Below are 20,918 nucleotides of genomic sequence, written 5' to 3'. Positions count from 1 at the left end.
ATAACTATCCACGACCACATAAATCAAGTTTAATATGATCGAGTACCTGATTAAAATCTATCCATTGCCATCCTTAAATACATTTGGATTTTACAATATTACAAGAGATAATGGTGAGAAATGACCATCTTGGTAACTTAATTTAAAAAATAGCACACAAAATAAAATTAGCTATTTTTAGTCATATTTAATCTTGATTTGATAAAAATACCCTTGAAACTATTTCAAATAAATTAAACCATTTATCATAATTTCTCCATATCCATATGTGCTTCCGATTTCTCTTTCTCACTATCCAGCTCTCTCTAATTTTATCGATTTTTCTCTTCGACATCCACCCGTTGTGCTCTTGATTTCTCTCTTTAGCATTTTTAAAATGCCAAGCGATGATTTTAATATGCTTGGGGTGAGTGGTCATTTGAGGAATTTGATTTAGGTGTTTTAAATAAAACTAAAATGGTAGAAATAATCACAAATATTTGAAATAGTTTTTAATTGGATTAATTCATGGCATAGATAATAATAAATTCAAAATTTTGAAATTTATAAACTTAGGATTTTAAAGAGAATTTTTTTCAATTTTTAGCATAAACATATGTTTTAGATAAAGAAAGTTGTGTTTTGATTTATAAAAACATGTTAAAAATACTTTATTTAGTGTCAAATTGTTAAAAAAATAAAAAAAATAAAAAAATTGAAAGGATTTGAAGTTTTGATTCGTAAGTAACAATAACATTTTAAGCATTAAAATGTAACAAAATTTTTTTAAATATTATGTGTAACAACATTTTTTTTCAACATAATTTATACCATATTTTTGTACATGACGTGTAATAATAATATTATTTTTAATATAAAATATAACAAAATTTTTTAATCATGATATGCAACATGTTTTTTATAAATATAATAATATTTTTTTAATATAATGTGTAATATCATGTGCACGACTTGTAATATCATGTGCACTTAAATATAAAAAATTTCATTAAAAATAATTTTATTTAATTTAATTTAAAAATAATTAAAATTATAAAAAAATTATTTTTAAAAACACCTTATGTTTAGGTTATTTTTTAAAATTCCGTTGTTATTATTATTAGGAGAGAAAAGATAATGGTTGACATGGCTCTATTCCGGACCAGACTGAGATTGGAAAAGCACGGGACAAGACAGGGAGCTTTGAAACTGTAGTCCGTAACACAAAAAACCCTACAAAACCCTCTGCAAAACTTTGAATAAACAAAAGTAAAAACTCGTTCGTTTGAACTGAAAATCGAATCCAATGGCATTGTCAATGTCCAATGTTTTTCACTGCCCAAAACCCAAAGTTTCGCCAAAAAATTCTATCCCAAACTCTTCAATCTCCAAGTCCTCATCTTCCTTTCTCAGGTGAGAGTAATGATTCTGTTTGTTCAGTTTGTCTTCACTCTCTTTTATTTTTGTCCAATTATTGGTGGTGGCTTTTGAGAAAACAGAGGAAAAGGGAAGGAAAAGAAAGGAAAAAAGAAGAAGAAAGTTTTGATTTTAGTGTTGTGAAATAGATAGTGTTCTGTTGGTATTGGGTAGTGAGTTGAATTTAGCTGAATTTAGCCAAAATGATAGTGGTACTCTTCATTTGAAGTTTTTGAAATTTTTATGAAGCTAAAAATGTCTAAGAGAAATTGAATTTTTCAAATTGTAATTCACTTGTTTTAATTATTTGTTTACTTGGTTTTGATGGAAACTGAATATCATTTGAAAGAAAAACAAATTAACTTTTTTTTCCCCTTTTTGCCACTGAAACTCCATAAAGCAATGGTTTTCTTTCTTTTCTTTTCTTTTTCATTTTTCATTGGAGTTGTATTTTGGTTAGCTGGCTTATGAATTTTAGAATTATAAACAATAAGCATGTAGAGCATCAGGTAAGAACTTTATTACCATCATGTGATAATTATATTTTAAGCTTATTTGGTTCTTCAATGCTGTGAATTTTTAACATTAGCGCCAAGCCCTTGAATTTATCAGGTTTCCCGGGAGATTTGCTTTTCCGAAGACTAAGATTGTGATTTGTGCTGCTTCATCTGCAGCTGGGAGTTCTAGTCCAGACAGTGACTTAAACCCATATGAGGTGTGTCAAACTCTTGCCAGTTTGATCATTTGGAGATCAGAAATTCAAGTTATTAGTGACTGGATTGTTGGGTGTTTCAAATGTTTGTATGTTTCAGGTTCTCGGCGTGAGCCCTATTGAGGGGTTTGAAAAGGTCAAGCAAGTGTATACAAGAAAACGTAAGGAGGCTGACAAGAGAGGTGATGAGGCTACTGCTGCGCTAGTAGGTTACAACTCCCTTAAAATCAAAATATTGCTAAGAAAGAATGCCCACATCCTAGCATATTAAATTTCCAAAAAATGAATCTAGATATAGAAATTTTGCTTACTGTTTTTGCCATTTACTGTTTTCGAATGTATTATTTCCAGCTTGAGAAGGCATATGACAAACTCATGATGGCACAATTAATGAATCGGAAGAAGGGTGTGACTTACGGTTCGTTTAAGGTATCTATTTGTTGATGCTTAATATAATACCTTTGTCTGATTTTTGAAATCCACATCATGTATTCAGTCCTTCAATCATTTGTATCTTTGACGATTTTGGCAATCAAATCGTTAGATACCACCTTTTCTAAAATGGTTCAGTAACTGTGTATATGTGGTTGTTTATGGGAGAGAAGATTTGCATGACTGAACACTAAATCTGTTTCTTTCCCATGGCTTTAAAGGTTTTTGTTGTAGGACAAGTGGTGTTCTTTAGCTGTTGTGATACTATATAGATGAAGTAAGACCAAAAAAATTTGATGAAAGATTGGAGGCTTTAGACATTAAGGGGCAGTGGCTTTTCTTGTGGGATGACTGTATTGGGTTGATTTTTATGCAAACCATTCAATGTTCTATACCAGTAGGTTGTGTACATATCAGTGCTTTCTTTATGGGTTCATCCATGTGTATATTTGTGCATCATCTGAATATTTATGCATAATCTGAGAGGGAGATTTTAAAATGCTTCAAGTAAATAAATGAAGCCAGGAGTAGGCTTCGTGGCATGCATGTTTAATCTTTAATTACTAAGATCTTTTTTTGTATGACATTTGCAGTTAGTCAGAATATCAAGTTGGTTTTATTCTGTTCACGTGTGTGAGAAATAACATCTATAAGTATTCCATTTTGTTCCTTGTATTTGCTCTTAAGCTGATCATCTGTTTATCTTTTTTTTTTTTTTTAAATTTCAGGTTTCAAAGGATGTCAAATATGCTGATAAGCAGCCAATTGTACCTTGGGGGCCAAGGTTTTTCACTACCTACACATAGCATACTAAGTTATTTCTGATTTGCTGCCATAATGGTCTATTCATTTTTAAGTCTTTACCACCCATGGCTGCATTCATGACAGCTGATAATTTTGAAAGCAAGAGAGGGCTACTCTTGTGTTAGGGCATAAGAAATGATAGCCATCCTGCACTAATCTATAAGTAGAAGATTCAGTTAGAAAATTTTGTGAAGTTTGGTCCATTACTTTGTTTTGATAAATTGTGGTGGCTGTTGAGAAAACTTAAATTTATTTTATGGTGAGATCTTTCTCCCATACTTGTCATTATGATGCCTTTAGTGGTATTCTGTAATCTTAGTCATTGGAGATGCTCTTGACATGGAATTATGGTGTGCTTTCAGGTTCAGCAAGTCTAGCGTACAAGATAGGCGCATCAACTTGGCAATTTCTGCTGTATTTGTAAGTAGAATAGATTGATGGATCCTTGGCAGCCTTATTACAGTTTTGTAGCAAATCCTTAGAGAACATTTTATATACTAAAGAAAGGAGTCATATGAAATCTGTGTATTAAACCATCAATTTTATATTTGTTATGAACATGTAATTCAGGCACATGAACAATCAGATTTAGACATTGTAATAATTGTGACACTTTTACTCTTTCATTTTCTTTTCTACCTCATCTTTCACTTGTTTCTACGCAGACAGCTTGGATTGTAATCAAGCGCAATGCTGAATATAAACCTTTGCAGTTTTTGGCTTTTGCATTTGTTTATCGACTTTTTGAGAAATTGAAGGCCTTTGAACCACCAGTATCACCAACATTTACAGTAAGCCATATTTAAAGAGCTTAACTGCATCTTCTTTTTTCTAAATTGTGGTACCCTATAAAGACTACCTTCTGCCTAGCAGCAGTGTCATTTCTTCAATTTGTTGATTATTGACGTTGATGTTAACTGCAGGAAGAAGGTGAAGATGATGGGCGGGGACTGCGAATGGGAAAAAGACTTCTTCGTTCTCTTGCACTAGTTTTTGGTTGTGTTGCTCTGTCCTCTCTGGTATGAGATATTGCTCAACTTCTAATTCCATCTTCACTACCAGTTAGAACCTTGCTCCTCTTGGTCTTAAAAATTAGATGTCTCCTTTTTTATTATATGAGTTTCTTTCACATTTTCATACTTGTCAGTTGAACCATCTTGCTCCTAGCTTCATTTTATCCTCTTTGTAGCCTCATCAATGACATTTTGATTGAATTTCTGGCAGGCATACACCGGTCTTTTGAATTTGATCGAGTATGTTGGCAGTTACATACCTGCTGTTCTTTACAATAACCAGGTAAGAATATTGAGCTGTGTCATAAATAATAGATTTATTTTATGAACTGACGTCCAACCTTAGACTTCATAGGCCTCATATTGCATTATGAATATGCTTTAAGTGGCGTTATCCTACATCGGTTAATTATGGCATTACTTGTAGCCTTATGTTCAAGTTGTGCCCTTTCACATTTTTGCTTAGATTGTATGTTTATCAAATGTATAAATATGTTCTTTGCAAACTTTGGAAAGTACAATTTTGACGTTTAATTTATTGGTTGCAAGTCCAAGCTCAATCTTACATAAGAGATATACAAAATTAGCTTCTTTCTGTCTGGTGGCCAGTCTTCTGCTTCAGCCTAGTGATGAGTTTTCGTGTGCAGGAACTCATAATCACGACAGCATCAGCAGTCGCTCTGTACATTATGGGATCATACTATAGGTGATGAGTTTAGTTGGAGATTGAGGCACCCTTCAGCGGTTCATAGTTGAGGAGCTTGTTTCATTTCTGATAATTGTAGCTCTCCAATTTTGTCAAACAAGATACAAATCTTACAAGGTTGAAAATTAAGCGGGAAACATAGGTTTTGCTTCTAACATTAATGTCACTTATCTGCTGCTAGTTGTTGTTCTGTTTGGTCTTAAAGCCTCCATATCAGTGCCCGGAAAAAATCAATTGCAAACTCTCTTCCCTTTGCTATTTTTTCCCTTACTGTCTAATTATTCTTATACCTTTTCCAGTTTAATTATATTGGCATTTACTTATGCTTAGGATGGATTTTTCTATTTTTGTCCCAAGAAAAATAAAGATTTGGGGCTCGAATTAGATTTAACTTAAAAAAAAATCTTATAAAAATGACAAAATGTTAACATAATAATATTATAGATGTTAATATAGGACAAAATATTTTAGGTATCATATGATATGTTCTAAAATTTACAAAGAGTGATACGAAACAATATTTTATATTGTACTTTTTGATAAGTATCAAAAATATATTATTGGATATGTGATATGTATAGTACAATACAATATGACATGTTTTTTATAAGTTTTATTTTACTTAATAATTAAAATTTTATTTATTTATTTATTGGATTCAAATATGAAAAATTACTCTTGAATTTCAACTTTCAAGTAAGAAAAAAAAATCAAATTTCTTACGAGATTTTAATCATATGTGAATATGATTGTTAAAACTTATATAAAGATTCAAGTCAATTACTATTAACAACTTTAGCTTATAATTTGAGGGTGACATGATTTAGACATAAAAAGTTATAAAATTACTGAATTAGTAGTGTTTGGATTAGAGTCATTATTTTATATATATATATATATATATATATATATATATAATAATTAAAAATAATTATTTAAGGATGGGCCGGACTAAAAAATGTCAAGCTAACTTGGACCAAAAATCGTTTCTAGCTTGTCAAGTTTACAATTTCAGTAGGCGGATGGCCCGTCCTAAATTACCCACACTTAAATAATTTTTTTTATTAAAGTTAAATTTTAATTAATATATTAATGTTTGTGTACTCATTGAATCCATATTTAATCCCAAACGCCATCGTCAATTTTGCTACCAAATAACCTTACGATTAAACTCATATTGAAAACAACTAGACATTGATAATTTGCTCTATTAAATCATTAGGAGATGAGTTTGCTACTCACTTTAACTATTGAGTGCATTGAGATCTAAGAGACTTCAAGTTGCACCAATTTTTGAAATCATTACGGATCCCGCATCTAAACTTGCTTATGATAATTGGGGTCAATTTTTTTTATTTAAACATTCATGATAATTTTCTTTTTTTTCTATCTATTCCATCAATTTTTTATTCTAATTTAAACTTTGTACATCTCAACTAAAACAAATATGAAACAATTATCTATATAAATAAATTTGAAAAAAAAGTTTATGTTGAGTATAATTTTTAAAACAAAAAATTATTTAAACAAAGAAAATAAGAGCCAGCACCCGAGTATTTGGTTCATTAGTTGGTACATTATCCCTTTATTTAAAGAGTAGGATTCGAATCTTCCTTCTCCAATTTATAAAAAAAAAAAGAAAAAAACAAAGAAAATAAGAGCCTATAAGAAGAAAGCATGCCAAGATAAGAATTTAACTCTAATTCCAAGCTAATTTCACCATTAGGGCAAGAGATTTCGTTGAAGTTCATATTTTCATCATCAATTTGTTGTTGCTCATTGTTAGATTCATCTAAAATTAATGAATTAAACGTTAGTGAAAAAGAAAGAAAACAATGAAGAGTCACAAAGAATAAAGAAAGCTATGCAGAGTTTAAAAGTGCGTAAACAAAAAGTAAGAGTAATTAAGATTAACTAGTAATGTGAATAGATAAATAATAATATAATTAATTAAAATTTGATTTAAATAAAAAACTATTTAAGTGAAGGTAATTTAGGAAATTATAATTATAAATTGTTAGTAGAGAATGTTAATAGATAATTAAGAGTGCCAATAGCCCTATCCTAAACTTGGTAATTTTTTATACAATATGACAACATGATACGAACACGACACTCGTTTAAGTGGATTTGAATTTAAACTAATCGTGTTTCGTATATTAATCGTATCAACACAATTTCAAACCTATTTAACATATTTAAAATACAATTAGTTAATCGTGTTATCGTATATTCAAATAATCTATGACTCATTTATTAGTTAATCGTTTTCACGTGTCATGTAAACACGTTCATACACAATTAAGAATCATTTATTAATATATATAAATATTAATACTTTTATGATAATTAAGATTTATTGATATTAAATTTTATTATATTTGGTATATATTATGATATTTATAATTTTTTGTAATAAATTTGAATAATAAAATCATATTTTACTTTTATATATTTCAATTTAATTGTTTTAATCGTGTTAATCGTATATTAATCATATCAATTATGTAAACAGATCATAAAATCGTATAAATTTTAATCATAGTGGTATCATATAAAATTTAACTCAATATATTTAAATATATATACATATATAACATCCGATGAACTAATCATATTGTATTCATATTTATCTGTATAATTGTCATTGCTAATGACCGATGTTTAAACTGACTTTTATACCATAGAGTTAATACACGAATTGCCCGATCTATCATATGTTTGTCATGGATTGAGGGTCCTACATTAATTATACAATCTTCAAGGGGTCAAATCAAAATTTTATACAAATAAGATTAAGATCCCCTTCCTCTTGTCTGGGCTCCCAGTTATAACCAAATTGCAATCAAGCAAAGGAAGAGAAAAGAAAATAAAACAAAAAGAAGAAGCAGCAGCAGCTAGGGTTTAAAGAGCTTAAAGCCCAGAGCTTTGCAATCGAAAAGTTTTTAATCTAATTTTTTTGTTTCTTTTCGATTAAATCCTTTAAGGCAGGGCAGGTAAAAGAAAAGGTGAGCGAAGATGAGGATTATGATAAAAGGAGGAGTATGGAAGAACACGGAGGATGAGATATTGAAAGCGGCGGTTATGAAATATGGGAAGAATCAATGGGCTCGAATTTCTTCTTTACTTGTTCGTAAATCTGCTAAGCAATGTAAGGCTCGGTGGTATGAGTGGCTCGACCCTTCTATCAAAAAGGTAAATTTCTTTCTTTTTTTCCTTTTAGTTATTTTTAGCTTTATTAATATGGGATTCTTTCAAAATTGAGTGTTGTTTTGGATTTTCTTTGCATAATATTGGTTAGATTAGTTGGGTTAAGGTTTGGGTTTCTTCTTAAAAGATTCAATCAGTTTTGGATATTGAAGGTTTTCAGTGTTTAGATTTTGAAAGTTGGGTTCTTGCTTAAATTAGTATTTTCTTTGTTAGAGTAGTTAAGCTTAATTAGCGTTTAAGTAGTTAAGCGTAATTAACAATGTTTATTACTGGATTTCTTTTTGGTGGAGAGAACCAGCAGTAAAAGATACAAAGCAAAAATTGAATGGTGAAAGCCAAAAGAATTTTTGACTAAAGATAAGCAACTAGTTATAAAATGTAACACACAATCGAATATAAATAAAAACCATGCATTTGGTTATTTAAATAAAATTTTAAATCTTAATTATTTAGAAATTTTACTATTTGTAGCTTTATGCTTCTGATTTCTGAAAGCATAAAAACATGGCAAATATAACAAGAGTTGAAGTTTTGGGAATTGAATCTTTTGGTCTTCAAATTGCAAGTTGGATTCTTGCTTAAACATATAATAGGTATTATCATTTTTCTTTGTGGCTGATCATTATAGTTAATTTAAGTGTTATTACTTGATTCCTTGTGGTGAAAAAAACTATTAGTGGAAGAAGAAGCAATCAAATTGTCTCAGTTTTTCTTTCCATTCATTCTGAAAGAAATAAGAATTTGGAAATTGATAATTTTTGTTTTTGTGATATATGCAGACTGAGTGGACAAGAGAGGAGGATGAGAAACTGCTTCATCTTGCAAAGCTCATGCCAACACAATGGAGAACGATTGCACCAATTGTTGGTCGGACTCCATCTCAGTGTCTTGAGCGGTATGAGAAACTCCTTGATGCAGCCTGTGCTAGAGATGAAAATTATGAGCCAGGTGATGACCCAAGGAAATTGCGTCCTGGAGAGATTGACCCGAACCCTGAATCAAAGCCTGCGCGCCCAGATCCTGTTGATATGGATGAGGATGAGAAGGAAATGCTTTCTGAAGCTCGAGCTCGGTTAGCTAATACTCGGGGCAAGAAGGCGAAGAGGAAAGCGAGGGAGAAACAGCTTGAAGAAGCGAGGAGGCTTGCTTCTTTGCAGAAAAGGAGGGAGCTGAAGGCTGCTGGAATTGATACAAGGCAACGGAAGAGGAAAAGGAAGGGAATAGATTATAATTCGGAGATTCCTTTTGAGAAGAGGCCTCCTCCAGGCTTTTATGATGTTGCTGATGAAGATAGACTTGTGGAACAGCCTAAGTTTCCAACCACCATCGAAGAACTTGAGGGAAAAAGAAGAGTTGATATAGAATCACAGTTAAGAAAGCAGGATATTGCAAAAAATAAAATTGCACAGAGGCAGGATGCTCCATCAGCTATATTGCAGGCCAACAAGCTGAATGACCCAGAAACTGTGAGGAAGAGATCAAAACTTATGCTTCCAGCACCTCAGATTTCTGACCATGAATTGGAGGAGATTGCAAAGATGGGATATGCCAGTGATCTTCTTGCAGGGAATGACGAACTGGCTGAAGGGAGTGGTGCAACTCGTGCTCTTCTCGCAAATTATTCCCAGACACCACGGCAAGGAATGACGCCTTTACGGACCCCACAAAGAACACCTGCTGGAAAAGGTGATGCTATCATGATGGAAGCTGAAAATCTGGCTAGGTTGAGGGAGTCACAGACACCCTTACTTGGTGGAGAAAATCCAGAGTTGCACCCTTCAGATTTCTCAGGGGTCACTCCTAAAAAACGGGAGAACCAAACACCAAATCCAATGTCGACTCCTTCAATGACTCCTGGAGGTGCAGGACTTACTCCCAGAATTGGAATGACACCATCAAGGGATGGCTATTCTTTTGGTGTGACCCCTAAAGGAACTCCCATCAGGGATGAGCTTCACATAAACGAAGATATGGATCTGAATGACAGTGCCAAACTTGAGCAACGGAGACAACCTGATCTAAGAAGGAACTTGAGATCTGGACTTGGTAGTCTTCCACAGCCAAAGAATGAGTACCAAATAGTCATCCAACCACTGCCAGAAGAAAATGAAGAACCAGAAGAGAAGATTGAAGAAGACATGTCTGATAGGATAGCTAGAGAAAGGGCTGAGGAAGAAGCACGGCTGCAGGCTTTACTTAAGAAGAGATCAAAAGTGTTGCAGAGGGAGCTTCCGAGACCTCCTAGTGCTTCCCTTGAACTAATTAGAGATTCTTTATTGAGGACTGATGGAGACAAAAGTTCCTTTGTTCCTCCAACCTCAATCGAGCAGGCTGATGAAATGATAAGAAAGGAGCTTCTGTCCTTGCTGGAGCATGACAATGCTAAGTATCCACTTGATGAAAAGGCAAATAAGGGGAAGAAGAAGGGTACCAAGCGTCCTGCAAATGGATCTATTCCCAGTATAGAAGATTTCGAAGAAGATGAAATGAAAGAGGTGTGTCTTGCTTTTCACTGGTTATGTTGCCTTTATTTCCTTTTTTCATATGCAATTAATGTTTTAGAACCTTGGTGAATTCATGGGCATTATCATCATACTCTGCTGTTGCTTATTAATGTAAAAATTATTGATTTTGGTTCTTGCTATAGAATTGAGTTGAGATGTGTGATGAACAATGAACATTGCCTATCACAGATTTTATTTAATTAATGTTTGATTGAACTTAGGGAACACATCAAACCACCTAAAATCTCATATGAGCAGTTGAAAAGCAATTTTCATTTGCTTCCACCTTATAAATGTTTTGGTGTCGATAAATTTTGCTGAATATCGCAATCTACATATGTCTTACTTGTTCCAGAGCACGTAAGGTCTTGTATTCTATATTCAAACTGCTGAACACCAACAACTACTCAATTTTCAGATTCAGGTCTCTGTCAGCTAGAACCTGAGATTATTGTTATTGTTATCACTATTGGTCTTTATGCTTGACTTTTGTAATATTAGAGATGAACCTTTTTGCAAACTGAGAAATGACTGGATTTTTCTTGGCAGGCTGATTCTTTGATAAAGGAAGAGGCTGAATTTCTTTGTGTGGCAATGGGGCACGAAAATGAATCCCTTGATGATTTTGTGGAAGCACATAATACTTGCCTAAATGATCTCATGTACTTCCCTACTCGTAATGCTTATGGTCTATCGAGTGTTGCTGGAAACATGGAGAAACTTGCTGCCCTGCAGACTGAATTTGACAATGTGAAAAAGAAGCTGGATAATGATAAGTCGAAGGCCGAAAGCATGGAGAAGAAGTTCAATGTTCTCACACAGGGTTATGAGGTACATCACTGAATATATTCTAATCATTGTTGTAAATAATTTGTTTCTACTACAATTATTTTAATTTTAATTGCAACTTGTCACAAGCAAGTTATAATCTCTATCCTGCAGTTTCTGTTATTAGATTTCTTTGAGAATTTTGGTAGTGCTTAATAACATTTATTGAAGACATTATGCTGCATGTCTTCTTTAAATGTGTTTGAATCAAGTAAACGTTGATGCCTTGAGATCCTTTTTGGAAGTAGGGCTGTGGAACCATATATTTGTTGGATTGAAGTAGTATGGGATTAGGATTGAACAATTAGCATGTGAAAAAGTACTGGTATAAAGAAAAGGATTTAATGTGTCTGAGCAAAAGGTTGTTTTAAAACTTCTTTCCTATTATTAATTGTTTCAGGCTGATTTTATGATTTTCTGGAGAGGCTTATACTGTATCTTCTTTTAGTGTGTTATTTTTATTTCATAGTTTCTACAATCTAGTGACTTTTGATGTGGTACAGAAAACCTCTAAAAGTCTCAGGTGGATTTCTGATATTTAACCTTATTATGATTGAAGCGTTTTTAGTAGTGTATGCGGTCAGAATGTAGGTGATCTTTCTTGTTAGCTTTAATGCAGAACTGAGAAACAAATTGTTTTCTTTTTTTTGAACTTTCATTGGTATTGATAGAAGGGGAGAACCTGAGTTAACAAACCGTTTAGTAGTGATTTCTCACTATATATATGTTAAATGGAAATGGGAGTTGCTTCTATCAAGCTTCTAGAAAATGAATTAATGAACTAACTATTTTTTTTTCTAAATGTAACATGTAGTTAAAGAATAATTTGTTAAATTATGATATTCTTTGAGATGTGTAATCTATGTTGGAAATATTCATGCTTTTCATTATGGAACTTTTTTTTTTTTTGAAAGGTATCATTGTGGAACTTGTTTGAAATTTCAATTCGTTTTGTACTAAATAATTGACAATTTCAATGATCAGAGACGGGCTGCAACTCTTTGGCGTCAGATTGAGTCAACCTTTAAGCAGATGGATACTGCAGGAACAGAACTTGAGTGTTTTCAAGCATTACAAAAGCAGGAGCAGTTTGCAGCATCACACAGAATAAATGGTCTCTGGGAGGAAGTTCAGAAGCAGAAGGAGCTCGAACAAACCTTGCAAAGACGCTACGGGAATCTCATAGCTGAGTTAGAAAGGATACAAATCCTCATGAATATATACAGAGTACAAGCACAAAAACAAGAAGAGGCAGCTGGAAAGGATCATGCTCTTGAGTTGTCTGAGGCTGCTGTTGCTGCAAATCCAGCTGTTGTGCCAAGCACAGTACTTTCAGAGCCTGTACCTTCCTCAGAGCATGTTGACTCGTCTCTTGATGAGCAGTCAAGCCTGAAAGCTGATATGAATGTTGATTCAAGAAAAGAGCATGCTATTATGGATGTAGAGACAGATGGAATCATGTCTGGTAATGTGCCTTTGGTTGTGGAAGACAAAGAAGATAATATCAGTAAGACACTTGATGGGATGACTGGGAATATTGTAACAAGTTCTGAGGTTGCTGCAGAATCTATAAATCCTGATGCAGTCTCTACCAAACAGGATAGCATCCAAGAAACGCTTGAAGGTGAAGGTGTTGCTGACCACACCAAGGTTGACAATTCTTCTGTCTTGGGTGGAGATACTGCTGAAAAACAAACTGGAATGGAAGAATAGCAGTTATAGCTCTGAACAAGTGATGAGTTTTATTTTACTATGAGAGACTAAATCATGAAATTCTTCCTCATTCAACAAGTAGCTCTGAACAAGTATGAGTTTTATTTGACTATGAGAGACTAAATCATGAAATTCTTCCTCATTCAACAAGTAGTATTCAGGGATTGATGGATCCATAACTGCTTCTGTACTTTCATGAGTGATAAAAATTCCATGGATGCTAGCTATGTTGGAGCAGAGCTTTTTTGTTGTAATGTTTGCATCCCTGTATTTTCAAGTGCCAGAGATTTTTTATTGTTTCTCTTAGAAGAGACCTAGAAAAATACCGGTAATGTTCAACATGTGATTATTATTAGATTAAGGAACTGTTCTAGTATTTCTTTTTGACCTAATGATTTCACCCTTTTTTTATTTTTGATCTTCTGTTCATTGGAGGTCCAGGGCTTAAACATTAAGGACCTCTCCGTGGTAGCTTTGACACAAATCTCTTTTCTTGAGGGACTTGCCTCACCTGCATGTTACGAAAACCAGTTATCTGTTTTCACAAGAGGCAATGAAGTTGTGGCTAGGATGGTTATTTGTATCCCCAATAATTTGTGAGGATTCCTCTTCTTTCACCAATATAGAGGTTGTAAGAAAAGCTGAAGCATTTTCCTCTTGCCCAGATTATACCCCTGAGGGTTTGAACCACCTTTCTGGGTGACAAGGGTCATCCCAAAGGTAAAAGAAAGTGTTGTATCTGATTTAGCAATCTACATTATACTTTATTATTGTAGTTAGCAAATTGTTTTATTATTTTCCGATAGCAGATTAGAAAGCAGTCAAAGCCAGTTCTATCCAATTGAGTCATTATCTGGTTATGGCCACATGAAGGAGGAGTCAGATTTCACTACTTCATAAAAAAGAAAGTATTATTGTTTTGATTCACTATTGCCAAACTTTGTCAGGATCCACCCATATTCCAATTTCCAAGCAGCCTTATTCAAGTTACAATCCCACCCAAAAAACAACAAGCCAAAAGGAACACTTCTTGTTGGATAAGCTTTGACTGCTTGAGCCATCATTTTTAGCCCCACAAATAACCATCCCTTTCCCCCCTTATCCATCCCAGTATCTCTTCCCTATCTGCATGAATATTTTCTCCTCCTCATAGTCTCAAGCAGGTATGATGTCAACTATAATCTGCACAAGAACCTCGTTACTTTTCTCAAGACTGTTATTTCCATGCTGTAAATGCTTGAAGTTATCATGCATGTTCTTTACCATTCAAACATTGAAAATGGTTATGGTTGACTTAGTTAACTGAATTACTTGGCATAATGTCCTACCTTCATTAAGTTTTCAAGTTGATGACAACCATTTGAATTTATTCCTATTAGCCGCCTTTGGGGGTTTATTTTTTTAATAGGTACATGATGTCACACTTTAATGTGATACATGCAAAACATAGCAAATCATAAAAGAGATAAAATATTGACAAATTAATTAATTCCGTCCTAACAACAATACACACTTTTTACTGCCATATTGCTCTGTCTTCTCATTTTAGTTGGAGTGGTAAAAGTATGGAGTATGATTGTCATCCTTTGATATTTTTATTCTTGTTTTAGTTTGTATGGAGATTCTCTGATGTATGTTTACAAACTGATTGAAGCAGGCCTATCTTTGTCCCCCGTGTAGGGTTGTTTTCCCAACGTGATGTTGATTTTTCATTGGTTACAATCAAACAGAAACTCGCGGATGCGTAATATTAATAGATTCTTCAAAATTCTATTCAAAGAATCTAGCCCCTAATCAAAAGTTTCGTGAAGTAACCATCAAGAAAAGAAGAAGAAGCTGTCAACTAGAGGTCGTCAAGGCCGTGCGAAATCCCAGCAAAATGGGAAAAGCCAAAAGGAAATTTTCTTCTTGATGATAGTGATAAGAGAGCTTTTCCTTTTCCAATTGCCAGCACAGTCCCAACGCAAAGGTTCTATCATTAAAACTAAAAGATAAAGACAATTGGCCCACTCATTCATAGTTGTGGATTCTTTCAGGACAACCAAACGTCAAAAGAAAGAAACAAATATCATAACCTCCCATGTTTTTCCTTTTTCTTTTTCAACAAATATAGAAATCATTAAAAGAAAAAAAAATGGGATTTGAATGCTAATTCAATTGGTTTAGTTTCTTGGGGTGCTGGCCACTTATACAAGTTCATGTTTCTCTTGTGAATCTCTTCAACTCCTTTTCTAAGGTTTTGCATGACAAGTGTAGTTCAATCAGTCCAATACCAAAGTAGGTAAGTTTTGGCGTGCTCATACTCTTAAATACATGCACGCATACAGATAAAGGTCTTGAAATTTAATGAGAATAAACAAATCTAGGAACTTCCAAAGTTGGGTTTGGTTGGATTCATGCGTACAGATAAAAGTCTTGAAATTTAATGAGAATAAACAAATCTAGGAACTTCCAAAGTTGGGTTTGGTTGGATTCATGCATACAGATAAAAGTCTTGAAATTTAATGAGAATAAACAAATCTAGGAACTTCCAAAGTTGGGTTTGTTTGGATTTTTTAAATTGTTGTTCAGCCCGTTTTCAGTCATCTTATTTTATTGATAACTTTAAAGTATAAAACTGTCTGAACTTTGTGCAGATTAAGGTATTAAAATTATTATATTAATATTTCATGGAAAGTTGGTTTATTGAATTTAATTGTGTCGTTTAAATCAATTTGTTTGAGTTTTGCTATAAAAGGTGAGTGTTTGTGGGGTTATAATCCCAAGTTCTTGAAATTGTTTTCATTGGTAATTTTTTTCTCTCCTTTGGATGTAGTATATTTATTCTATTTCTTTGTTGTTTGTTAAATGTTCTAATGATATTTGCATTTTTGCAGAGAATAAGGAACTAGTCGATTGTTTCTGCAAAGGAAGTTTGCTGAAATCTAGTTGGAGAATTTTCAGTTTTCTGGGAAAGCAAGAGAGAAAAATTTGGATTGCTTTGTTCTGGGTTCTAAGGCAAAGAAGAAAAAGAGCTTGAACAGGTAAAATAAGGACATATCTCATCTCTCTCTGTCTATCTCTATGTGCGTGAGGATAGGAAAGTGAGCGCACGTGCATGTTCTTTATTGGGTTTTAAGATTTCCTGAATTTTTTTTAATGGGTGGGTTTCTGGAGATTCCTTGAGACTAGTTCAAGATGTTGTTGGCATGGTTCAAAGCTCCCTGTTTATTGGTTATGGCAGGGAAGTCACTTATCCTGAACCCTTGCTGCTTTCTTTGACCAGAACAAATGAACAACTCTAGAAAAACAACCACTAGGACAAATTTACTCTTCAATTGAGGGTCATCTTGGATCCTCCATGAGAAAAAAGAAGTATTTTGGCTGTATTCTTGTGAAATCTAATTGGTCTCGCATGTTATTTGAAAATAGTTGCATAAAATAAATATTGCAAGGATCAATTTGCTTTGTGTTATTGATTTGGGGTAATGAGTATTAGATTGTTTCGAACTGCCTTATTTCTTTTGGATGGTATGGACTAATTTTCTTCTGGATTAATTTCAGCAAAAATGGTGACCAGAATGGTGGATCTTCGATCTGATACAGTCACAAAACCAACTGAAGCAATGAGGGCTGCTATGGTAACTGCTGAAGTTGATGATGATGTTTTGGGTGCTGACCCGACTGCCTTTCAGTTAGAATCAGAGGTGGCAAAGATCATGGGCAAGGAAGCTGGTCTATTTGTCCCATCAGGCACTATGGGTAACCTCATCAGTGTTCTTGTTCATTGTGATATAAGGGGAAGTGAAGTCATTCTTGGAGACAATTCGCATATCCATATTTATGAGAATGGTGGGATTTCAACAATCGGAGGTGTACATCCAAGGCCAGTGAAGAATAATGAAGATGGAACAATGGACATCAATTTGATTGAAGCCGCCATTAGAGACCCAAGAGGAGAGCTAGTGTACCCAACTACAAGGCTGATTTGCTTGGAAAATTCGCATGCGAAGTGAGAGTTTCTCTATCTTATGATACTCTTTTGACTTCTGTTGGACAAATATCACATGCACTTAAATAATTTGATTTTTCTATGTTTTCTATAGCTATACCTTCACCATGTGTTTCTCAATTTTATATTGAATGGGGCAGAACTGGGTCTAGTTTTTAATTATGTGCTTCATGCCTTCTCTTAGAATTTTGCTCATGGCTGCTCCCACTTGCATTCTGGGGCTGAAATATCCTTATTTGGATATGAGTATTTAAGGGAACTCATCAGTGCTATAAATTTCTTGAAACCCCTACCCTCTGATTGGAGGGACCGCAACCAACATTTTGCTTATGTAAGGGAAGTTGCTTCCATTATGTTTCTTAACTTTTCTCCTTATCCATGTTTTGTCTGGGTAGACTGAGCTTTGACAAAGGAGTATCCTGGGCGCAATTTGGGGCTGTTTCTACAGATATTATATTATTATATTCCTCCCTCAGTTTAAGTCCATGTTAGTTGTTCTGCAAAATTGACAATTTCATAACATTTATAAAAAGACTTTTACTGAAGGTGAAGACTTGGCCTCCATTTTGATTTTGAAAGGATAAAAGAAAGTTGGTATGACCACTAAGTAGAAGGCAACATTATTGTATTCCTTCTGTTAATCAACATCATTGTATATCAACTGCTTTTGCATTGGCACTATATTGAAGAATGGGTCATATATATATATATAATATGTGCGATAAATTTTGTAAGTGATAATAACAATATGATTTATGGTTTACTTTTTTCTCAATGCTCTGGATTTTGCCTAATTAGTTGTATCTTAAGAAACTGATGTCAGTTGAAGTTCTTAAATGATTTGTTTCTCCCTTTTCAATTACTTCACTTTCACTTTATCCCTTGTTGGCTGTAATGTCTTATAATAGTTTCGTTTACTCGATGCAGCTCTGGTGGTAGATGCTTGTCTGTGGCATACACAGACAGAGTTGGTGAGCTAGCCACAAAGCATGGTCTGAAGCTTCACATTGATGGGGCTCGCATTTTCAATGCATCCGTAGTGAGTAAAACATTTGTAAATTTCTTCAGATTACTGCTTGCATTTGTATGGTTTGAAGGTCTATCATCAATATGAAGCTTCATAGAAGGAAATTTATTCCTCTTGCACTGAATTTTGTGTTTAAGTTCAAATTTTGAGGAAAACTTCTAATCAAGCAATTAAAACAGCTTATATGCATAAACTGTATTCTTCTTTACCAATATGTCAAAGAATACTAGCCTTCTGTCTGTGTGTCTGTGTAATAAATCTATATGTAGCAACTATCCTCTGTCTAAGCATCTAACTAAAGTGTTGGTCTACCAGGCACTTGGAGTTCCTGTTCACAGGCTTGTACAAGCTGCTGATTCAATCTCGGTATGCTCTTTGTGTCAACATTATTGGTTATTTCAGCTCCTGCATCTTTTCATGTTTCTTATTAGCTTACTTATTAGTTATTTCAACTTTCGAGTGCTAACCCATACTTCATGTTAATTTATAGCTTTTTGTTTTGCCAAATTTACAACTTTATTCTGAAAAGTTTTTTAATCTACAGATGATGGATTTAGACATTTTATCGCATCTTGTATCCAGTGTGTTATAGTAAGAGAACTTTTTCTTTTTCCATTGATTTTGTGGTAGGTATGTCTATCAAAAGGTCTGGGTGCTCCAGTTGGATCAGTCATTGTTGGTTCCAAAAGCTTTATTACCAAGGTAAAAACGAAAGTTTTTTCAGCTAAAAATCTCTGCAATCTACAAAATCCATACTCATAACTCCTTTTTCTGATTTTTTAGGCTAGAAGACTTCGGAAAACCTTAGGTGGTGGGATGAGGCAGGTTGGTTTTATTTGTGCTGCTGCTTTTGTTGCTTTGCAAGAGAATGTTGGAAAGCTTGAGGGTGATCATAAGAAGGCAAAGGTGTTAGCAGGTAAACTATTGGTTTACTTAATTGAATTTGCCGAGCTTTTTGGTTTGGAAGAACAGTCATTACTTTCCTCTGGTGCTTTCCGTCCTTGATCTTACCTGCAAAATTTATGGACTTTTATTCTGGTTTTCTATGGTTTCAGAGGGGCTAAATCAAATTAAAGGTCTAAGAGTGGATGTTGCTGCTGTGCAAACCAATATCGTGAGTATGCTAGTTACTAAACTTACATGGATGACAATCTATTCTTTTGCTATGCACTCTGGATTGGAAGGTTTGTGGTTGGAGTTGTGATTCAATCTATTGAAGAGTAATAAAAGTGACCAGCCAATGTTTGCCAAGAAAAAACGAATATCAAATGTAAAATAATAATAATAAAAATTCCTCAAATAAAAGTTGCATCAGATTACTGCAGAGGATTACTTGCCAACTGGTAAAAACAAAAATGCTTTTCAATGCTTACCATGCTTAGATTCTTATTACTTTGTGTCACCAGATATATTTTGACATAGTGGAGGGATCAAAACTCACAGCAGAGAAACTATACAAGAACTTGGAGGAACATGGTGTCCTTGTGATGCCAGAGGGCCCAGCCAGGTCAGTATGCTCCCTCAAAGATCTCCCAGGATTCTGGAAAACTTATCTGTATATGTTCTGGTTGCTTTTGATTCCAGAGATATTAATTAAACTTGGATGTATTACTTGAAACCAAGTAACATATCTGAGATTCCCCCCCATCAAAATGAACCAAATGTACTTATTTCTTGTAACAGACAGCTGAAAGTCCAGGGAGCACATTAGAATTACAGGATGTACATATATTCATATCGCAAACAATTAATTCAATTCAACTAGCTAAAACAGAGAGTATCAAATCTAGATATTAGCTGCATACGTTTTACCTGATTGAAATTCGGAGCAAGTATTTAATCTTAAGAGTAAAACACGGCTTCCGAAACTAGCCTTTACTTTTCCTGTGAGTTTTACAGTTAGATAATAGGTTAATGCTGGTCTTTTTGTTCATTTCAGGATGAGAATTGTCCTTCACCACCAAATTTCATCAAGTGATGTGCAATACACTTTGTCATGCTTTCAGGTTCTCAAACATCATTCTCGCCTCCTGCCCCATTGATGATTTTTCCATGATCTTATTGTTTATGTATTCTTCCTTCTTTAACTATTGCAGCAAGCTTTAACTGGAGTGCAAGAAGAAAATGGAAACTAAGTGGGAAATTGCTATACCCTCTTACTCGAAGATCATTTCCAGATGTTTCATCGGAACCTCTTGAACTCAGGAACATGATCAGAGATTATCACAACATCTTTGTAATCTGCCAGATGCCATAATTATGTACATGCATTTGTATTAAGGTTTAGATTCCATCTCTTCACCAAGGACAATGCCATAACAATAAAGCATAGTGTTCTTATATGTGGTGAACTTTTCTTCAAACTTTACACGAAAGATTTGGCAAATGAACCGAGTACAGATGGAATGATTTAGGGACCATGGGGCAGGTTGGCCCCCTATCGGGCTCTCACCAAGAATATCTCTTGGGCATGGCCTTTGACATAAAAGCCCCATGAAACCTGACGTGCATTGGGCCTGCCTTACATGTGAATATCATTCATTGATTTGCTTTACTTCATTAATAGATTGTACTTTGTCTACA

At 34.0% G+C, this 20,918-nt stretch overlaps 3 protein-coding genes across 5 annotated transcripts; all 3 read left to right on the top strand.

Annotated features, from left to right (window-relative positions):
• Positions 1-1,109: 1,109 nt before the first annotated feature.
• On the top strand, positions 1,110-5,327 carry CJD1 (Chloroplast J-like domain 1). 2 transcript variants are annotated; one of them, XM_088806125.1, is made up of 10 exons: positions 1,110-1,392; positions 2,008-2,110; positions 2,208-2,312; positions 2,459-2,536; positions 3,268-3,323; positions 3,706-3,763; positions 4,009-4,134; positions 4,267-4,362; positions 4,568-4,621; positions 4,991-5,327. In XM_088806125.1, exons 1-10 carry the CDS (start codon positions 1,286-1,288, stop codon positions 5,060-5,062), a joined length of 855 nt encoding a protein of 284 aa, XP_088662251.1. In that variant the 5' UTR covers positions 1,110-1,285; the 3' UTR covers positions 5,063-5,327. The 2 variants fall into 2 exon arrangements, with proteins under 2 accessions (XP_088662251.1, XP_017976029.1); XM_018120540.2 differs by having other exon boundaries at positions 1,113-1,392; positions 4,568-4,639; positions 5,004-5,327.
• Positions 5,328-7,872: 2,545 nt separating this feature from the next.
• CDC5 (cell division cycle 5) lies at positions 7,873-16,328 on the top strand. Of its 2 annotated transcripts, XR_016026202.1 has the most exons (7): positions 7,873-8,257; positions 9,052-10,767; positions 11,326-11,607; positions 12,589-13,645; positions 13,759-14,480; positions 14,975-15,598; positions 16,194-16,328. XR_016026202.1 is itself a non-coding variant. In XM_018121424.2 (4 exons), exons 1-4 carry the CDS (start codon positions 8,081-8,083, stop codon positions 13,315-13,317), a joined length of 2,904 nt encoding a protein of 967 aa, XP_017976913.2. In that variant the 5' UTR covers positions 7,873-8,080; the 3' UTR covers positions 13,318-13,704. The 2 variants fall into 2 exon arrangements, 1 of the variants encoding a protein (XP_017976913.2); XM_018121424.2 differs by lacking the exons at positions 13,759-14,480; positions 14,975-15,598; positions 16,194-16,328 and having other exon boundaries at positions 12,589-13,704.
• On the top strand, positions 16,200-20,918 carry LOC18600075 (low-specificity L-threonine aldolase 1-like). Its single transcript, XM_007030359.3, has 10 exons — positions 16,200-16,340; positions 16,861-17,308; positions 18,236-18,347; positions 18,651-18,701; positions 18,966-19,037; positions 19,119-19,251; positions 19,391-19,449; positions 19,742-19,842; positions 20,275-20,341; positions 20,432-20,918. Exons 2-10 carry the CDS (start codon positions 16,866-16,868, stop codon positions 20,468-20,470), a joined length of 1,077 nt encoding a protein of 358 aa, XP_007030421.3. The 5' UTR covers positions 16,200-16,340; positions 16,861-16,865; the 3' UTR covers positions 20,471-20,918.

Source organism: Theobroma cacao, chromosome 5 (assembly GCF_053813885.1).
Source record: "Theobroma cacao isolate CCN51 chromosome 5, ASM5381388v1, whole genome shotgun sequence".
NCBI classification, from domain to species: Eukaryota; Viridiplantae; Streptophyta; class Magnoliopsida; order Malvales; family Malvaceae; genus Theobroma; species Theobroma cacao.
This window is presented reverse-complemented; position numbering and strand designations above follow the sequence as displayed.

Coding starts and splice junctions, on each gene's coding strand:
- CDC5 (XM_018121424.2), top strand. CDS start 8,081: ATGAGGATTATGATAAAAGGAGGAGTATGGAAGAACACGGAGGATGAG. Junction 8,258..9,051: donor TCGACCCTTCTATCAAAAAG/GTAAATTTCTTT, acceptor TGATATATGCAG/ACTGAGTGGACAAGAGAGGA. Junction 10,768..11,325: donor AAGAAGATGAAATGAAAGAG/GTGTGTCTTGCT, acceptor TTTTCTTGGCAG/GCTGATTCTTTGATAAAGGA.
- CJD1 (XM_018120540.2), top strand. CDS start 1,286: ATGGCATTGTCAATGTCCAATGTTTTTCACTGCCCAAAACCCAAAGTT. Junction 4,135..4,266: donor CAGTATCACCAACATTTACA/GTAAGCCATATT, acceptor TGTTAACTGCAG/GAAGAAGGTGAAGATGATGG. Junction 4,640..5,003: donor CTGTTCTTTACAATAACCAG/GTAAGAATATTG, acceptor TTTCGTGTGCAG/GAACTCATAATCACGACAGC.
- LOC18600075 (XM_007030359.3), top strand. CDS start 16,866: ATGGTGACCAGAATGGTGGATCTTCGATCTGATACAGTCACAAAACCA. Junction 17,309..18,235: donor TTGGAAAATTCGCATGCGAA/GTGAGAGTTTCT, acceptor TACTCGATGCAG/CTCTGGTGGTAGATGCTTGT. Junction 18,348..18,650: donor GCATTTTCAATGCATCCGTA/GTGAGTAAAACA, acceptor TTGGTCTACCAG/GCACTTGGAGTTCCTGTTCA.